Here is a 21,887-nt window from a genome sequence, read left to right on the forward strand (position 1 = left end):
TAATTATAAAGATATCTTGAAGTGTTTGACATAATTTATGAACCTAATTACAATTTAATACATTTGTGTTGGTATATTTTAAAAAAATATGCTACTTTTAAAAACATTTGAAATGAATGATGTAATATATATATATATTTCATTTTGAGCTGTGCTAACAACAAAAAGTATTTATCTTAATTATCTTAACTATTATCATTACTAAAGCCATAAAAGCTATTTGCATTGACTTATTGTTGCCAAATTCAAAGATATAATTTTTTTTTTAGCAATAAGTTAAAAGTAACTTTTAAATTATTGTCTTAAAACGAAACGAGTTTGAATTTCAAACTCTTTTCGTTTTATATAAGTAGTAAACTTTAATTGAAAATTGGTTTCTTTTATTTTATAACAATAATTCAAACTTTGCAAATGAATGTAATTTGTTTATAAAGTTTACTGCCTCTGTTTTTTAATTGTTTATGCATTCTGAATGGAATAAATTATTTTTTCAAGATGGGCAAATAAGTCCCGAGTATTTCAAAAAATTATACGAAACACCGAAAACAGTTTTTTGAATGGGGCTAAAAGTTATGATTATTTATGCAAAAATGACTTTTGTAAAAAAATTAACTTTACCATAGTTTATCTGAATCTATCGTGACATTGTTAAACATACTCATTTAGGTGTGGTATTGAAAATAATAACTTCAATTTTTATAAAAAAATGCTTTTTCATGGATAATTTTTGCAAATAATAACTGATTATAAATGTCACGTTACATTCATTTAAAACAACACCAATACGTGCTTTTATGAAAAAATCAAATCCATAGACTTATCTATAGCCAAGACTCATCAGAAATGAATGATCAAATTAATAAAACTTCAGTTTATACCAAAAATTAAGTTACAGGAAGTTGCAAATGTCTTAACTACTGTAAATTTTCACACATTTGTGGAATTTGCTGACACCATTATAAAAAGAATTCTTTAGAAATGATTACTTATGCTTTTTTTGAAAAATATTTTTTAAAAGGGGGATTTAATGTAACGATTATTTGAGCTCACTTATTTTTATAGTTTTTTAGGAGAAACTTATTTTCGTACCTGCATTTAGAAGTTAATTCCGATTTTTTGTTTAATAAGCATTCTTGGTTTGCGTGTGTAATTATTTCAAATTTTTCTTGTAGGCATAGTATGCTTTTTTTGGAAATATTGTTATTTGCAGGTGCTGTTTTAAGGATGGATCAATTCAGTATAAAATCATCAATATTTTTACCTTTTAATTCCCATATGTATTTTGACAGCATGGTGTCTTTTGAATACTTTTTTATTTCTAAAGGATTGCTTATGATTGGCAAAACATTTTTTTCATTAACCCTCTGTTATGCCAATATATTGTTTATCAGGTGCATTCTTAGAGAAAAAAACACATTTATATACCTCATTTTTTTATAAACAACTTCCACTCATTGGACAATTCTCTTTTTGTTTATAATTACAATTTTCTGTAGTTTTTCATTTAGGATTTATTTTTTGTTTAGCAAAGCATTATTGTGACCTTTTATAATTCTTTCCATATTTTTTGTGCAACTGTAGCTAACTTTAGTTGTATTTCAATTAAAAATTTTATGTAATGTATTAGAGGGCGGGAAATGCTTATCGACCAATTTTAAAAACACTTTTCCAATATTAGTGGAAACATTTTTGCTATATGGGGGGTTAAACCAAATTACATTTCTAGTTCTATTTACTTTTTTGTATTCTTATTTTCAAGGTCAAATTTTAGTTCAAAATTTTCAAAACCACTTTTATTAAAGGCATCTTCAAATATTTGTTTAGAGGAATTAAATACATTTTCATTAGAGGAGTTTTGGTTTAGCCTGTTATTAATTGAAATTGGGATTTGTTTTAGAATTTGGGGTAGATGATTTGAGTTAATATTAATATACAATAATTAATTGTTTGGTTTTTTGAAAGGCTAATATGAATTTTCAGAGAGACTAAATTTAAGTGTGATATTAAGGCAAAAATTTTATATATATATAAAATTTTTGCCTTAATATCACACGTATACAAACATAATAAAAGTCAGCCTACCAGACCTAATCCAAATCATTAATTTTGTTTAATTTGTCCTAAAAGTTGCTTTTAATTTGTTCTTTTTTGTTTGTTATTTGTGTCTTTATTTCACTTAGTTAAAAGTTTAAAAATGAGCAACTATTTTAATGTTTAGATTTTTTATTCCTAAATGACAATTTTTTACTTTTTAGCGAAGAAAAAATGACATTAGCAAAAGTTCGCAAATGCTGGAAATGCGAAACAACCTTTTTAAAATCGGATGGATGCAATAAAGTATGTAAATACCAATATGTTTATTCTTTAATGTTTTATAAAATATGTCCTTTCTTCGATTTATATGTTTTATGAAATATATCCATTCCTCTATATTTGTGTTTTATGCTTTGAGATAAAATTTACATACTTTTATATTTAAATACTTTTTTTTTCGTAAACCATTAATGTTTGAAAAAGCAGCAGATTTTTAATGTTCAAATAGTCATTAGAGTTTTTATATATTTTTTATGGGTTTGAAAATAAGGACTTCATTAAGTTATTAAATTGAATTGCCAGTTTAAGCACATTTGAAATATATATTTGAAATAGTTGAATTGGGTTTTATGGTTATAAAGGTGCTTCCAGAAATCCTTATGGTCTATTAACAATGCACCGTGGAAAAGTATTAAACTAAGAAGTTCACACTTTTTTCCTTACCAATGTCGCTTATTGGGCTAGAGCCAGTGTGGAACCACGAGCCTCTTGGTTTTGAGACAGATCTAAAACCACTACGCCATGGCTAGGCTACGCATTTAACAACTACTTTGAAAATTAAAAGATGCAAAAATTGATGATATTTTTACACCATCAATCCCTCCTTCCCCCCTCCCCCTCATCTCATCAAGTGGGATAAAGATATATATAAAAGTTATAAGATTTGGTTTATTTAACAGCTTCTTGTAGTTGTGTATATATATATATATATATATATATATATATATATATATATATATATATATATATATATATATATTAGGGTGATGCATGAAGTACACACAAAATTTTTTTTGTTAAAGTATTGATGTCTCACCCTTTCATTTGGTTCCAAACATATAAATGAATAAAAATGTAAAATTATACGAATATTGAAGCATATTTAGGGGTAGCTCAAAGACTTAAAAATCTGAAAATAATCTCTGAAAATGTTGAAAACAAGATACATTACATAATTTGGTTTGTTTTAATCCTTAATATTTCAATATTTCATGCTGTTGTAGATTCATACACAACACAGTATTTCAACAACTTTATCAAGCAATATTTAAATTAATTTTGATTTAGTATCTTTTGTTATAGTTTGCCTTCAGCTACTTAAATTGTTGTATTTTGTTGAATGTAGATACAAATTTTCTTTTTAATATTCATACTTGTTTTTGTGTCTGTAGTGTACAAACAAACTCTTGCAAAGCTTGAATTTACACATTTATTCCACGATTTTAGACAAAAGACAGCACATGTTAGACTAGTAGAGTGAGTGGGGATAGGGGCTAGGACTAGTAAAGTGAGTGGTAATAGGGGATAACAGGGAAAATAATTAGAAAACCTGAAAAGATTTGAATAAAATATATAGAAATATTCTTGAATATTATTCTGTTTTTTAAAGTGTACTAAATCAGTTAAATTACCAATATCTTAGAGTGTTAAACAATAAACATCATATTTATATACAAGAGTGTGGTTATACACTTATTTACATTTTTTGCAATAAAATTAAAATAATTTCACTAATCTGTTTTTTTGTAGAAAATGGCAGATCCTCCAAAAACAAGTCGGGCAAAAATTAGTTTGGAAACTAGACTAACATGAAGTGCAACTGAGATGCACCTCATGTTAGTCTAGTTTCAACAAGTGATGCACTATTAGGGAGTAAATTGCCTTCAACTAAACAAGCTTTGTCTCGATTTTTTCACCAGCATGATGAGAAAAATGTACTATCCATTAAAGTGCTGTTTCTGTCGCACAAGAAGTTATGTTCTTTTGGGCCAAGGCAAGAATTCCTGTCCGGGCCGAACACCATGTTATAAAGAAGATAGAAAAAATAATTGACAATTACCTGAAGTTAAGAAAAGAACAAGAAGCGTTTCACTGAAACTAAAAAACAAAGTGAGTCTCACTTTATGAATGAAATAGAAGAGTTATTTGATATAGCTCATGAGAATGTAATGAATATCATGGCGATTGAAGAGGACATGCAGTTTCTAAGAATGCAAAAAGCAGGAAGACAAAAATGCATGCTTGCAGTTGATCAGAAATTGTTTAAAAAGGAGAAGACAATAGTAGAAAGAAAAGCTCAAATTGAACAACGTGCAAAAAGGAAAAAGATACGAAAAGAATGTATTGAAAAAACTCCTTCAATGTGTTTGCCAGACTTGGAAGATGACAATATTGAAATCAACACTGAATCAGACGAAAGCGAATTAAATGACAATTTCGAACATTTCGAATTTATGTCACCGAAGCTTGCAGCTGCATTAGACCAAACAAAAATGTCGGGTCAAGAGGCAACCTTTACTATTGCTGCAACTGTCAAGAGTTTAGGACATAATGTTGAAGATTTCCCTGTCATTTAGTACTTTATCCCTGTCATTTAGTACTATTTGAAGACCCAGAATTAAAAACAGAAAAGAAGCAGCTGCCAATATAAAAAGTGAATTTAATCCTGATATACCGCTTGTTGTACATTTGGACAGCAAATTACTACCAGACATTACATGTTCGATTTCGGAAAAAGTCGATTGTTTAGCAATTTTGGTAACGGGAGAAAATACAGAAAAGTTGCTTGGAGTTCCCAAACTTGTGACCAGAACAGGTGCAGCAATGGCAGATGCCACAGTTTCTAGCTTAACAGAATGGGGAGTAAAAAAAGAAATTTTTGGAATGTGCTCGACACTACATCGAGTAACACCGGCTGTCATTCCAGAGTGTGTACATTAATCGAAAAATTTTTAGAGAAAAATCTATTGCACTTAGCATGCCGTCATCATATGCATGAAATTATTGTGTCAGATGTATTCAAGTGTTTTTTTGGCCCATCTAGTGGACCAGATATTTTGTTATTCAAACAGTTCAAAGACAACTGGAACTATATTGATCAAAATAAATTTGAATGTCTTGATGAAAACTTGTTCAGTGGTCCAAACAATATTTATTAAAATGATCTCAAAGATGCTGCTGTTAGTTTCGCAAAAAATTGTTTACAAGCTGTTAGCCAACTAAGAGATGATTATAGGGAATTTTTGGAACTGACAATAATGTTTCTTGGTGATATCCCTCCTAGAGGACAACATTTCAATGTGCCAGGTGCATTTCACCACGCACGGTGGATGGCTAAGGTCATCTACTGTATAAAAATGTACATGTTCCGAAAGCAATTCAAGGTTACTACAAAAGAAGAGAAATGCCTGTAGGAGTTCAATCTGTTTTCAACTCTTCTGTACATGTCTGCATGGTTTTCTAGTCCATTTGCTTCCGAATCACTTGCTAATGATTTGAAATTAATGAAGAAATTTGAATCATACAAAATAATTAACATAAAAGTTAGCGAGAAGGCAACGGCTGCATTAAAATACCATTTATGGTACTTGAGCGAAGAACTCATTGGATTGAGTTTCTTTTCAAGTAATGTATCACATGAATCAAAACAAAAATTGATTGAAAGATTGAATAACGAACCACAAGAAGACAACCTGAAAAGATTGGGAAATGTTAATGACATTCATTTGAAGTCGATTGAAGATTTTGTAACGTCAAAAACATTAGCATTCTTTCGACTTTTGGAAATTGATTAACAGGCTTTGCTTGACATTGATCCAGTTAGCTGGGACACAGATGACATTTACAAAAAGGCTAAAGACAGAGTGAATGGATTGAGAGTTGTTAATGACTGTGCTGAAAGAGGTGTAGCTTTAATCACACAGTATAATGAAATACTGACCAAGAACAAGGAGCAAAGACAATTTCTTCTGCACGTTGTGCAACAACACAGAGAACAATTCAAAATGGCAAAAAAATCGTTACATTTTGAGGGACATCAGGAGAGTACTCTAATGAATTGACTTTCTCGGATTTAATATATTTTAGTCATAGACTTTTAGTACTGTTATTATTTTCAAATTTGTTAATTAATATGATTAAATTAGTTTGATTAATATGTATTGCTTATGCAAAATATGTGGCCGATATGATTTTTTCACAAAAAGTTCACGAAACCAGTTTCCGTGTAAAATTTCAAACCTATTGAGCTACCCCTAAATATCATTTGAAAAAGCTGAAAATATTTATTTTATTTTTTTATATTATTTGTAACAATACTAGAAGGTGAGACTTTCATATTTTGAAATTTTATTTTTATGCATCACCCTAATATATATATATATATATATATATATATATATATATATATATATATATATATATATATATATATATATATATATATATATATATATATATATATGTATATATATATATATATATATGTATATATAATTTTTATAAAAAATGTAATATATATATATAATTTTTATAATAAATATAATAAATAAATATAATAAAAATTATTAAATGTTTTTGGGTACAGAAAAGTAGCTTCAATATAAAAAAAAAACGGAATTTGAAAATGACAAGAAAAGCCTCAAAATATTGTTAGCAAAATAAAATTTTAACCAAAAATTTTTGTTAAAAACTAAGTTTAAATCTTTTCATTAGAAATTAAATATATTGAAAATAAAAAAAATAAATATATTTGAAAAAGAAAACTAAATATTTTAAAATAGACAACTAAATATATTAAAATAAAAATTTAAATTTATTTAAATAGATAACTTAATAGATTGAAATAGAAAACTAAATATATTGAAAATAGAAAACTAACTATATTGAAATTAGAAAGCTAAATATATTTAAAAAAAGAAAACTAAATATATTAAAATAGAAAACCAAGTATATTAAAATATAAGAAAATTCAAAAAACCTAGTTTTACGGTTTAATGTTTTATAATTTTTTTGGAATCCAAAAATAAAAAATCTATTTTGAAAAAAAGTGTTGCTTTTGACTTAATCTGATGAATTTTTTTTAAGGATCCCAAAGTATCGTCACGTAATTGGTTAGAGAAACAATGAAGAGATTGATAATTTTGAGTCTTATATTCCCATATTATACTACAGTGTCCATGTGTAATATTGCCAAGCGTTGGTCCCGGAAATATCTCTGATATTCATTCTTGCGTTTCAGTAAATATTAGATCGATTGAAGACAGATCTTCGGTGTTTTTATAACATGTCTGGAAATTTACGTGTTGAATAAAATGACAATCATTAACAGTATTGATAAAATTTGATTCGCCTTCAAGGCTGTTTGAATTGATTGGGTTACACTCTATGTCCCATTTAATGTCAGCATTGTTCGAAGCTCTTGCATTTTATTGTTTAAGGATGTTGCATTGATATAATAACAGTTCAATGAAGTTCGAGCTGAGTAATAAGTTGATTTAGATGATGAAGTTCTGTGTAATGGTGGCAAATTTAAATGTTTTTTAATTACTAGTTGGTATTACTTTGCCTCCCTTCAAGGTTCAACTTTGATTAGGTCTGAAATTTGCAATTGAATGAACAAATATTAAAAATTTAGCTTATGTTATTAGTTTATGTTTGATATAGCCTTTATTATACATGAAGATTTTTTACATTAAGACATTTTTTACAAGTTAATTATTTATTTTAAAGAAGATTGGACTGGAATAACTTCATTGGTGTATGCTCTTAATGTATATATATTTTTGAATTACTAGTTGGTATTAGTTTGCCTCCCTTCAAGGTTAACTTTGATTAGTGAATCTCCTTTTAAAATGAATTTAAATTTGTTTTCTTCATTCAATCCTTTTAATTTATTGTTTTTATCATTTCTCTCTCCAATAAGTTTTTTCCTATTTTCTCGCTCCAATGGAGATAAATCTGCGCTAATATATACTTGTCTGTAGTTTTCGTTGTTTCTTAGTTTTCTTGCAAAATTTAATGCATTAGAGCGATCAATGTTATTATCAAATTCTACTAGAATGGGAGTTGGTTTTTTCTCTGCTTCATTTGAATTTCGACTTTTGAATCAAATTCTTCTTCTTATTCTTTCGGTGTTTTCTCCGATTGAATCAAGTAAGTTTGTTGTGCTGGTTTTATAAATATTATTAGTGAGTCAGTTGATTTGTTTACGGCAAGGCCATAAATAATTATGTTTTTCTCTCTTTTTGACAAATTGTTGTTAATTTCAGTTATTGCTTTAACTACAGCAATTTGTTCAGGTGATTTGGGCAATAATGTGGGTTTAGGAAAGTTACTCCAAAATGATGCCGGTGTGGTAGCGGTTTTTTTCTTCTCTAGTTCATTCAGTTGATTTTTTAATTGGATGTTTTCATCTAGCATCTTTTCTAATACTCTTGCCATAATTAGTAAATCTGGCAATGCTGCGCTAGCTTTTCTGCCTGAAGTTGAAGTAGGAACTGAAATGCTAGTGACTTTGCATAATTTATCAATTATATTCTTTAATGCTGTATCATTCTCAGTCATTTTATTAATATCAGTTCACTTTTTGCACAATATTGGTAAAGCACTGATTAAATATTTTTTCAGATTTTTTAAAGTTACTTTGTTAAACACAATAAAATGTCAGTTTTAAAACGTTTTTTTTCTTTTTCTTTTGATAAGAGGGCTACCACGCTAAATAACAGTGGATTACCTCCTCAAACTCTGAACTTAGAGGGCTACCACCCTAAATAACAGTGGATTACCTCTCGTTGTGAATTTGTTTTATAACTTATTAACACAAATATAAAACTGTTAGTTTTTTTTGTTTTTTTCCAGTTTTTTATATGCTGGTAGTAGAAGCTTTTCTTCTATTTCCTTGAGAAATATTCTATTGTTTTAATGTTTTTGCATAAGTTAAATAATCCCAGCACCAAGCAAAGCCCTTATTTAAAAAAAAGAACTTAACATTTCACAGGTCTGGAAATTAAAGCTAAAGTTAGGATTCCATAATATACCGCAATTAAATGGTATTAAATTATATAACATATAAAGTCTTGATTACCATATGACATTTCAAATTAATTTTAAAAGGTTGCTTGTAGTCCACTGTAAGATCTTTAGTATTTTCCTTTTAAACACTCTAGTTATTTATCTTGCAGACCAGATATTTTACAGAAATATCTTGATTGTTTAAACTAATAACTGACTGATGACCATTTCTTGAAAAGTATCTTAAGTAGTCTTCATATTCATAAATATTGTAATCTTTGCATATTTAGATCAGCACTTTCCAAACATGTTTTGTATACATCAAGTTTAAAAAATGCTGTCTTGAATCCAAACAGTCTTTCAAAAAAAGAAAAAAGAAAATTTTTTTTGCTTTTATAAAAGTTTTTCATATCTAGATGATCTAGTTTCTCCTGTTTAAAAAGTTTTTTTTATTTTATTTGATAGATTGCCTGCCCCAAACAAAACTTCAGTTGATGTAGTGGCACTTCCTTGTAACAGCAGACTGTAAGATAGTTGGTGTAATAGCACTTCCTTTTAGCAGCAGGATATAAGATAGTCCGTGTAACACCACTTGCGTGTAATAGTAGGCTATAAAATAGTCCATGTAGCAACACTCTGCACATGTTTTACAGTAAAAAAAAAAACTTTCAGATTGTTTTTTAAAACATTCTATTTTTTTAAGTTTTAATTTTTTTAAAACATTCTATTTTTTTAAGTTTCATTTTTGTGGTTTTTTAATAAAATTAATGTGGCATAATCTGTTCCTAATGTTCCTAATGTTCCTATATGTCATAGAGTAGTTAATTATTTTTTACCACAAACGGTAAGTTTAAGAGCTATACTATAGGAATATATATATGTGTGTGTGTTTCAGCACTCGGAATTAGGGTTGGCATTTGGAAATGCCAACCTAACTGCCGTTCCCAATAAAAAAAATTTAAAATCAAGTAGCAAAATGAATGCTCTATTTAAATTCTAAATACAAACCTTTTATTTAAACTGGAAATAAATCATTTAAAATATAAGCGGCAAAACTTCCATTTGATTATCAAATTTTTTAGCAAATGTCGGCATCTGAAAAAAAATTTGGCAAATTCTGCATTTGTGTTTCTGTCAATTTTATGCTAAAATTTTTAGGTCTTGCTGCAGTTTCCATTCAATTAAATTTATAATTTTTTTTTTTATTATTATTTCATTTATTTAACACCCAATGTAATTTACAAGGTAAAAAAGAAAAATAAGAAAGTTATTTCTCGTGATTTTCACTTAAGAATTTTTTCTTCCAGAATTTGTTTAAAAATTCCTCTTTGCTCTTTCGCATTCCAGCACTCTATTGCATGTTTCAAAGTTTGTTCAACTTCGGAGGGAATTTCACTTTTAGAAAGTGCTATTTTTATCTTCTTTTTATTTTGAATTAAGTTTTGAAAATTTAGCATACGAAAACGGCCATACGAAAAAGGTCCTGAATATCGCCAACAAACGAATGTTTAAATAAGGGGTGTTTCAGTAGTGAAAAGATAATGTCTGAAGTTGTTTTATTATTAAGAAGACGAAGAAACAAGTTTAATTTATTTTGTTGAATACTTTTTGAAATTTCCTGGATTTTAAATAGCGAATTTGTATAGTTCTTACTGTGTTTTGAAACATTTAAAAGCGATTTTAGTGCACTCCTTCCAATTACATCTAACTTTTTCATCAAATCAGAATTATTTTCACATATCTCCATACCATAAGTTAAGGTAGGGACTGCCAATAATTTTTATATATAAGAAATAGAACTTGGGTGGGCAAACCGGATTCCAGATTGAATAAGAGTTTGAACAACAGCTCTAAAGTTTGAAATTTTTTCATCAACATTTGTATTATTTAGTGAAGCAAAAGTTGAATGTTTAGTATCCCATGTGAATCCCAGATGTCTAAGTTTATTCTGAAGATTTATTTTATTACTAGATATCGTTATCGTATTGGTTTGTATTTGTGCTTTACCTGAAATCAAGAATTCAGTTTTTTCGGCATTTATTTTAATACAATTTAAGTTACTGTAAATATTGCATGTTTTTATCAGCTTTTTGAGACCAGAGAGGGTAGAGCTTAAAAGTATGATATCATCTGCATATGCCACCACACCAGTGAAGTTACCATATATCAATGTGCCAACAATACCTTGATTTGTAATAGTTTCAAGAAGACTTTCAGTGTAAATATTATATTGGTGAGGTGAAAGAATCGATCCTTGTCTTACTCCTTGCTTTAGAAGAAAGGAGTTTGATTTACAACCTTGATATGAGACTGTTGCACTACTATTGTTATATAACGAAGAGATAGTGTTAACTATACAGAGTGGTAATTTTTTATCGAAATATAATTTATCAAATAGGATATTCCAGTTGCAGCTATCAAAAGCTTTTTCTACATCTAAAGAGCATAGGTATACAGGTGAATTGTTGCTATTGTAATGTTTAATTGTTTCGCTAATTAGAAATTCAGCATATATCATTTAACAGTTAGCATTGAATCCAAATTGTAGGGGGTGAGTATCTCTAATAGCCGGACATATAATAAGGATTAGGTATTCTAGAACCTTTGTAAAAATTGGTATAATGCTAATACCGCGATAATTGTTCGGGCTATCTAAAGATTTTTTATACGATTTAACAAGGGGTACAATAATAGACGTCGACATTGATAATGGTGTCCATCCATAATTAATGGAATAATTAAAAAATTTGATGAGCCATTTTGTTAAAGTATCACAATTTGCGTATTTCAAATGTTCTGCTGAGATACCGAAAGAGTCAGGAGATTTTTTAAATTTTAGGTTCGAAATAGCCCTAATTATATTTTCTTCAGTTATTATAACATCATCATGTTTTGTACACGGGAAATTTTTTTAAGTTTTATAAATATTTTTTTTTTTTGTTTTAAATTTCAAAAATCAAGATTATTTAAATAAGAGAGTTTTAGAAGATTAATATTCTCTTTGAGTAAATTTAATAGTTGTGTAACTTAACTGGTTGTTTTGATTTAGTTTATAGGTAAATTTACTGTGATGTACTTATATATCCATTTAAGTAAATTACACCAATTTTAACTTTAAAATAGAAGTAAGATATTATTGGGTTTTGAAGAGATTTTTAAGAGATTAAAGAAATTATTATTAATATACAGAAAGTGTTTCATTTTAATCACTGAAAAATATTGAGTTTCCCTTTTCTTAAAAGTTAGTAATTATTATTTAATTAAAATAATTATCATAATTATTTTTTTTAATTCTATTTATCTCCTTAATTCTGAGGGGGCAAATATAATGGAGAAGGTATATTTCTTTTACAAATATTGGTTATAACCCTCTCTTAACTCTTTTGTATTGATTATTAAAACACAAACCTGCTGCATAGAAAAACAAATTGAGCCCGGTACTAACTGGGGCATAGTAGGGATTGAACTCAAAACTTTTCACTTATGAAGCAAGCGCTCTATCATCAAACCACTACCACATTACTATATGATGGTAATGTAATAAACTACCACAAATTACTATATGATTGTTATATAATGTTCTTGGTGTAGTTTTTAATATTCTTAATGTTTAGTTAAAAAAGTTATCATATTATATAATTTTTAATATCATAATAGATGACATGTAGATGTGGATCACTGATGTGCTACATATGCAGAGAACCTAAGGTTTGTTTGCGTTTAAAGGTTTGTTTACATTTAAACAAGTTAAATTTAAAAAAATAAATAAACGGTATGTTAAAATAATATGGCCAAGTGATAACTGACAAACAAAATAATTTTACTTTTTTTTATATAATAGATCAACTATGAACACTTTTGTCGACATGCAAGAGAGCCAGGTCAAAAATGTGAGGAGTTTGCTCAAATAATTTTTTTCCATTTTTGTTTTAATTTTCAAAAGTATTGAACTTTTTTTTATCATTTATTGTTTTATTTTTATATTACGAAACTGTGAAAGAATTTTAAATAAATTTCTAAATAGTTATCTTAAACCATTTGCATTACTCATGCTACTCTATAAAAAAATTGTTATTGCTATAATTAACCAATATTACACCAAGAATATGGTAAAACAATTTAAATAATAGAAAAAAAATTTAACATTTTATTTAAGAATCCAGTAAAACAGAAAATATAACATTAAAGAAAAATTTTTAAAATAGCAGTAATTTTTAAAATGATCAATAATTAATAATTAATTACCTTGATAGTGTCTATGCAACTCTTAATAGTGTTGCAACTTGCAACTCTTTTTGTTATCTCCTAATAAGAATATAGCTCTAAAACTCAGTTTAGTAGTTCTGATGGTAAAAAGACAGGGTGGTCATACCTACTAATAAATCCTAAAATATCCTAATATTTAAAAAACCTCCTATTGAATTTTGAAAATACCTTCTAAAATCTCCTAATTTAAAATTTTTTTTTAACTTGAAGTTTTTTTTCAAACATTCAACTCAAACTTTCAAATTTTTTATTTAAATTTTTGAATTATATTTAAATTTTATAAAAAAATTTATTCCTCCTATATAATCTCAATTTTTTTATTTATTTTTCCAAGTTTACCAGTAAAATCTCCTAAAAAATCCTTAAAAATCTAAAATCTAAATTCTTCTAATTTTATAACTCAAAAAAAGTGTGGCCACACTGAGACATTTCTGTGATAACTATCAAACAGATTGAGAACATCAACAGATGTAAAATATCAGAGTATTATTATTGTACATGGATGCTGTCCTGATTGGTAGTTTTGGTGTGTATTGTTGTGACCACATATGGCTACATCAGTGTTCATTAATCCTTTGGTTCACAAAAACTTGTATAGTCACATGCTTGGCCTGGGCATATACTTTCAATTCATCCATTTGTCATGAAATCAATTTCTTTTACCATTCTATTATGTGCTTCCATTTTTAACACCTTTTTGCTCAATCATCTTTGATCATTATTGTTCTTCTTCTCAAAACTACACTACAGGATGTTATTTCTTATCAAATTGACACACTTTTCTTTATTTATCATCCAATAATGTTGTTGTTGGTGACTTGATCATCTGGCTCTACTACAACTGATCCTGCCAGGAGTAAAGCTCAAAACTTTGTCGTTCTCCATCTCTTACATAAATTGTTAATTTTGTGATTGTGACTTGTTTTACAGATAACCCTAATCATTCACTCCTTGATATGTGTCTTGTGACTTGCCCTAGATTGTGTTCAGTTATCCTTGTTCTTTTTAAAGTGGTTCCAACCATGCAATGATCTCTATAAATCTTTTATCTCATATTTCTACTTCAGACTGACCCTATCATTGCACTAATTACTACTACCCTAAAGTAGACAGAGATTCTTTATATGTTTTTTTGTTTTTTTTTTGCTATCCTGGACTGAGAAATTATTTTATGTGATAATTGTCATTTATATAACCCATTGGGATTATGTCATTAACATCATATTTATAGCCTAACTGCACTATTTTATGAATACACTAATATTTTAAATTTATTAGACTTCTTACAAGCATGATTTTATATTTCTATTGTATATATCTATTTCTATTGGGCACCAAATAATAGAGTAGGTTGCCTATTGTTTAACATAAAGACACCCAGGTATTTATTATTTTATATTTTACATTACTACCTATTATTGCTCTATTAACACTCTATTATTACATGCTATTATCACACTTCTTACTATTACCTTTAAGCTGACTGGAGTTTCATTTGTGGTTTTCTTTGCGACAGTCCTTGAGCTTACATCTTTGTCTTTTCTCTGGTATTTGGGCCTAATTATTTTTTTGATCTTTTTCGCAATAACAAGGATCTTTTTATTATTGCAAGAAATCCATACAGTGAGGTATTGTCATAAACTAAAAAATCAATAAAGTGAGGTATTGGTATAAACTAAGAAATCCATACAGTGAGGTATTATCATAAACTAAGAAATCAATACAGTGAGGTATTGTTATAAACTAAGAAATCTATACAGTGAGGTATTGTTATAAACTAAGAAATCAATACAGTGAGGAATTGTCTTAAACTAAGTTTTGTTTTTCTTAAATTACTAAATCATGTATTTTGTCTTGGAAGTTGGGTTCTAGAATGTTTTGAAAATCTTTAACAGTGTCATTAGCAAAGGCAACTCTAACATTCCATCTTTAATACATGGGTCTGATCTTATTACCTGTCCCAACTATAAGGCAGAACCATTTGCAAAAAAAGTTTCCTAATTTATCTTTTGAATCTTATTTTTAACAACCGATTCATTTGTTTCTCTGGTATGACTTCCTGTCATACCAGAGAAACAAATGAATCGGTTGTTTGACATCCAAATCACTCTCGCCTCTTTTACTGTTTATTCTTTTCTAAATTTTTTTACAGTGTGTCATCCAGACAACATTCCTTTCATAGTCTTGAGCATTTCTGTCATAGTTTTAGAAAAGTGTTTTCAGAAACGTCTTCAATACTCTCTAAATTACAAGTGCTTAACTAAATCTCGTTTTTCTGTCTTCTAGAAATGACATATGTTTAACAATAACATATATGGCAATATTTTATAGCTCTAGAAAACACTGACCCCTTTAGCTTTTGTCCAAACATATTTTTCTCTATTATTAGCAAGAACCGTGAGACCTTGATAAAAAAAGTGGTTAGGCTAGAGTTAATTCCCTTGAAGTATCAAAGGCTTTCAATAAAGTACCTGACTTTATGCTGCCTAGGCTTGCTTTATATGGTGTATATGGAAAAACTTTCAAAACTATTGAATCATTCCACAGTATCAAAGTCATCCTTAAAGGCTAACATTCAATTAGTAAATTCTGGGGTTCCATTCTTGGTTCTGTATAGTAAATGACAGGGGTTGATTTCGACCAGGGTCGGGTTTGATAAAATATAGCTGGGGCCGGGTTTGTGACTGGGGCTGCATAAACATTTATACATCCTAAAATATATATTTTTTATTTAAAATTCATGTTATATTTTGTATATATATGCATATATAAACATTATTATGATCAACGTGATCATCATAATCATCATTACTAACATCATCATCACCATCATCTGATCATCTTCTCATCGTCACCATCATCTGATCATCTTCTCATCATCACCTGATCATCATCATCATCTTCTTTTTCGACAAATACTACACACTACACCATATAAATACTAAAGTTTATACAAAAGTGAGAAGATATTGTATGCCAGCATCTAAATAAATAGCAAACATGTGTTTGTATCCATAGTATGTATACATAAAGTGAATCTCAGAAGCTTTTATTCCTTCTGGACTAAAAGTTTGGAAGCTTTTATTCCTACTCATCAATTTTAAGTCAATCTCATTCTACTCCATATTTTTCACCATCTTGAGCAGTTGCTTTATTAATTATTTGTTTCATCTTTTTTACAAGAACATCACTCTTAAGAACAAATTTTCTTTTATTATTTCAAGAAGCCAATGTAAAAAGGTCCTGTGTGATATTAAGCTCTGTTATTCTCAGTTTACTAAATCTTGTATCTTGTATCTGATGTTAGGTTCTAGAGACTTTTGGTTAGTCTTCAACAATGTCATTAACTAAAATAAGTCTAACATATAATTTTAACAATTATATAATATTTGATAATATTTAATTTTTAAAAAGTGCTAAATAAGTGGTTCCAATTTTTCAAAACTCTAGAAAACACGTTGACCTCTCCAACTATCCTACGATTAGTCTTCACTCTGTTATTAGTTTCTTTATATAAGGGTTTTGAGATTTTTAAATTATTTCTTACTAACTGCAGTAATAAAGTTCTTCTTGAAGGCCTACACTTTTCTTTATTTCAAGTAACTTTAAGGGTACCACAAGGTAATCTTTGCTCCTGTATTGTTTCTTATCTACAATATCAATCTTCATGAAAATTTAACATCTAAAGTGGCTCTATTTGTTGACAACTCCACTTTACACTTGTCCTAACAAAAAGTCTTCACTTTTTGATTGCTTAGAACAAGCAGCTGATTTTTAATCTGATCTCTCTTCTGTAACAGCCTTAGGCTTGCTGTGGCTTATGGATTTAAAATCCGCAATTCTGGACTTTGCTGTCTGCTATTTTTGTTAGCCAACAAAACACATTTATTTACTGCAAAAAATATTGCAATAATGTTATAGTGGTAAAGCGCTTGCGTCATAAGCGAGAGGTACAGAGTTCGATCCCCACCAAATCCCTGGTAGTACCACGCTCAATGTGTTTCTCTGTGCAGCAGCCTTGGTTGTCAAGGTTCGTGTTTCGATGTTATATAGTTGAGAGAAGGTTGATGGTGATGATGATGATAGTAACCATAGTAATGAGTTAGTGATGATGATGATAGTAACCATATTAAGTATTCTCCTTGTTTGTAGCGTTTTTAGCATTGGGGAGGTGAATTAACATATAAAAAAATAATAATAAATTAGACCTGCTTTATCTGCCAAGCTTGAGCTACTCTCCTATTGTTTTAAGGTTGTATTTCTTTCTTTTTTCTGCAAATACAATCATGGTCAATGCTCAAACAAACTATCGCCTATATTACAATAAACTAAAACTCATTCTTGCTTGTTTCTTATTCAACAAGTTGCATCCTTTTACTGTATCTGTCCCTTCATGTTAAAAAAACTTTTATTAATCCAATTTTTTTCCTTGCACATCAAAAAAACCTTATAGCTAATAGCCATCTTCATGCTGTTCTTTTATACACAACCTACAATATTTCAAGTCTTCAGTTAACCATTTCCTAATATTTTTACTTATTCTATGTTTTAAAGTAACTCATAACTTAATAGTGGTTGCTTGCAATCTTGTCCGAAGTAAATTAAAGTTTGAAAATGTTTAAATATATGCCAGTATTTAATAAATAGTAAATGTAAGAATAAAATTGTAATATATAAAGTATTATAAACATATTTCTAGCCCTGGCTATCAAACCCTGCTAAATCTAGTTTAGCCAGTGCCGGATTTTAAAAAAGTTTCATCTTTAGCGGGGGCCGGGGCCCCGGTCATTTACTAGTTCTGTATTGTTTTTCATCTATATTAATGATGTTCCTTACAATTTTATGCCAGCAGTGGCTCTATAAATTTTTGTCATCCTTGCATCGTATTCTCATAATTATTCGCAATCACACAATCATCCTCATAATCATTTCTTCATCTAAATGTTTATAATTTTTAAAAAAGAAGCAAAATTTAAATAACAGAGTTAATTGGTTTTAAATTTCAACCGTCTGCACAGAGATTGAAGGGGACTGTGTACGAATTTGTGTTGTTACGAATTTTTTGATTAATTCTGAATTAAGAAGCTTACTATTTTACTGCTATAAAAGTTCAATGAACATGGAATCATTGGTTTTGTATTAAAGAGCAATAAAAATAAAATTATTAATTATTATAATTATTATAGTTAACATATTATATATAAAAATGTAATATGTTTTAGAGTTTTTTGCTTTAATTTTTGTAGGCACTAAGTGCAAGAAATGTAGTTTATGGACAGATCCTACTGTAAGTTAGTCAGAATTTTTTAGTTATGTTTCTTACTTTTAAAACAAATAGCGGGTGATGCGGAAGTTATCGGACAATCCCTAATTTCATTATTTGAGCATAATAATTAGTTTTTGTGGTTTTATGCATAGGCATAAACGTTCTATAAAATATAAACTTTATTATTTGAAACACGATTATTTAAATTTAGGTTAAATGCAGCTGAACGACAATCTTTTCGAAAGCGACTAAAAATGTTTTTTGTAAATAAACCTAATATAAAAAAAAAATTAATCGTAAATCATTTTGAAAAGGAAGGATTTGCTCGAAGTACAATATATGATAACTTAAATTCGGTGTAAATCAATCGACAATTATCCGTCAGTTGAAAAAAAATGAATATTAAATATAGAAAACGTGAAAAGACTCCAAAATACACTATAGAACAACAAATAAAGGCAAAGAAAAGAAGCAGGAAACTAGTTAACCAACTCTATAACACAAAATCGCTTCTACTCATCGATGACGAAAAATACTTTTGTTTTGCAGGGAACAACATGCCTGGAAATTCTGGATACTACACAAACAACAAAAAGACTTGCCCAGAAAGTGTTCGTTTTATAGGAAAAGAGAAATTTCCAAAAAAATTAATAATGTGGATAGCCATATCTGACCGTGGTATGTCCGAGCCATTGTTTCGCACTTCCAAGGCTGCAGCGATCAGTTCATCAATCTATATTAATGAATGTTTAGAAAAACGACTTCTTCCATTTATTCACAAGTATCATGGAGACTTTAACTATTTATTTTGGCCAGATTTAGAAAATTCTCATTATTCTAAAGATTGTCTAAATTGGATGTACCAATATGTCTATTACGTTGATAAAGAATCCAATCCCCCAAATGTGCCTCAAGCACGACCAATTGGGAATTTTTGGGGACATTTGGCACAGAAGGTTTATGAGGGAGATTGGCAAGCTTCAACAGAGCAAGTTTTGATTGATCGCATTAAACTAAAACTACAAGAAATTGATTTAAACTTTTTACAGCCGCATATGAAAGGCGTCAGAACAAAAGTGAGATCAATTGCAGATGGTGGTGTTTTTTCATATAAAAAATAATGCATTTTTATTAAAAGATAAATGCTTTATTTTAAAAAAATATAATAGTAGTTTGTTTTTTTGTTTATAAATAAGTTATTGACGTTTTTATTTTGTCCGATAACTTCCGCATCACCCGTTAGAATGCGATTTAAAACAAATAGGATGTTAATTCACTAAGTATTTTTGTAATCATTGGAGATAAAAATTTTCTCAATTTTTTTTTAAGGAAGACGATGATAGGGCAGTTTCTGAAATAAAGCAAGAAGCTGAAAAGGAACGAATGAAACTTACTGGATGTAATTAATATATTTAGTCCATTTTAATATTGAATTAGTTTTGTCCTAGGTTTTTGTGTTTTCTGATTTTATAATTCAAATTTTTCCTTTTAATAGTTTTAAGAAAAGTGTAAAACTAAAATATAAACAATTAATAACAAGAATGAATAAAGTAATTTATATTTTTGGTGTAAAAACTGTTTTTAATGATTTTAATTCTTTTTAATATATTTTTTTGTTTTTATTTTTTTGTTTGTGATTTATATGTGCAACTTTTATTTTGAATTGCAGGTAACTCGCATGCTTCAAAAATTACAGTTGGTCCTTCTATTGATGTTCGACCTGTTCCAACATCGCAACCAAATATTCCTATTGTTCCTAATATTGTTCCTAATATTGTTCCTAATATTGTTCCTAATATTGTTCCTAATATTGTTCCTAATATTGTTCCTAATATTGTTCCTAATATTGTTCCTAATATTATTCCTAATATTGTTCCAAATAACAATCCACATAATCCATATTATCATTATTACCGCAACAATCGCCAACATCATCGACACAATAGAAATTATATCAGGCGTCAAAATCACCAAAATAATTTTTAACTGTAAGTTTTATTTTTCTCTTTTTTATTTTATTTTGAAATAACAATTTTTCATGACAAAGTAAAAAATATATTTAACAATTATTTAATATTTATTTTCTGACTACCATAAAGTTAAAGCTATAAAATTTAAATAAGATTAAGTTTATTATGGAAAAATAAAAACTGGACTTAATCATGGTTTTTCAACATGAACTATGAGGGATCACTACTTATGATCCACATAGATATTTGAGCACCCAAAATTGTTTGTTAAAAGCACAGGTTTTAAAAAAGTAGCAAAATTGCTCATATTACCCAGACCACATAGTAGTATGAGCACTTAAAATTATCTCAAAAAAGTAACATTAAGTAGAAAAATATCATACTGACAATTGGAACTAATTTATGAAATATAATAATTCGATATTAACAAAAGTTGTCATTAAAAGATCAAAGTTTAAGCCACTTTTTATTGAAACAATACTACTTTGTTTTACGCACACAAAAAAAATTAGTTCGTTATTTTTTCAACTTTATTAACTTAAACTTTCAAAAGATAAAATAACAAATTTTTTGAATTTAAATTACAGAAAGATATTTTACTTTAAACGTTTTACAATGTTTTATTTTTATTCAAAAAGAAATTAAAACCAATGCAATTTTACGACTTTAAACTAGGTAATTTCAATGAAAAACACTAAGTATTTTGAGCATGCTCATATTACACAAAAATGGTATCTTTAAATAAAGTCAAAACCAAATGTTTCTATGCATTGCTTTTTAAACAAAAATGAAACGTATTTCTAGCTAACATATTTTTCTTTATGAAAAATAAATTGCATTATTTTAGCATTAAAATTTCACGCCACAGATTTATTCATGTGTGATGATAATATTTTACCAACGCAACGAAATTTAATAGCTTTTTATTTAGATAAGAGCCGCTAATTATTTGTATTTCGCTATCAATATTTCGGGGCGAATCCTTTGTTGTCTATCACAGCCTTGCATCTTCGAGGCATAGATTCGATCAGGTGATCAATGAAACTTTGTGGAATCGCTGCCCAGGCTATTTGGATTTGTTCAAACAGTTGATCCTTATTACGAACACCTTCACAATTAATTCTGCGGTTGATGATCTCCCACAGGTTCCCGATAGGGTTGAGATTCGGAGATTTAGGCGGCCAATCCATCACCGATAGGTGGTTGTCTTGAAACCACTGCTTGACTACTTTTGCAGTGTGTTTTGGATCGTTGTCTTGCTGAAAAACCCATTTTATTGG

The 21,887-nt window shown here is 28.4% G+C and overlaps 1 protein-coding gene across 1 annotated transcript in view; it reads left to right on the plus strand.

The window, feature by feature from the left end:
- LOC105845510 (E3 ubiquitin-protein ligase RNF216) overlaps positions 1-20,625 on the plus strand; it is a 91,126-nt gene extending 70,501 nt beyond the window's left edge. The window contains exons 13-18 of the mRNA XM_065803866.1: positions 2,256-2,337; positions 12,763-12,813; positions 12,947-12,995; positions 18,618-18,658; positions 19,967-20,036; positions 20,307-20,625. Coding sequence (XP_065659938.1) covers positions 2,256-2,337; positions 12,763-12,813; positions 12,947-12,995; positions 18,618-18,658; positions 19,967-20,036; positions 20,307-20,623 — 610 coding nt within the window. The 3' untranslated portion in view covers positions 20,624-20,625. The remainder of the gene's footprint in view (positions 1-2,255; positions 2,338-12,762; positions 12,814-12,946; positions 12,996-18,617; positions 18,659-19,966; positions 20,037-20,306) is intronic.
- Positions 20,626-21,887: the final 1,262 nt, after the last annotated feature.

Source organism: Hydra vulgaris, chromosome 08, assembly GCF_038396675.1.
Source record: "Hydra vulgaris chromosome 08, alternate assembly HydraT2T_AEP".
Lineage (NCBI taxonomy): Eukaryota > Metazoa > Cnidaria > Hydrozoa > Anthoathecata > Hydridae > Hydra > Hydra vulgaris.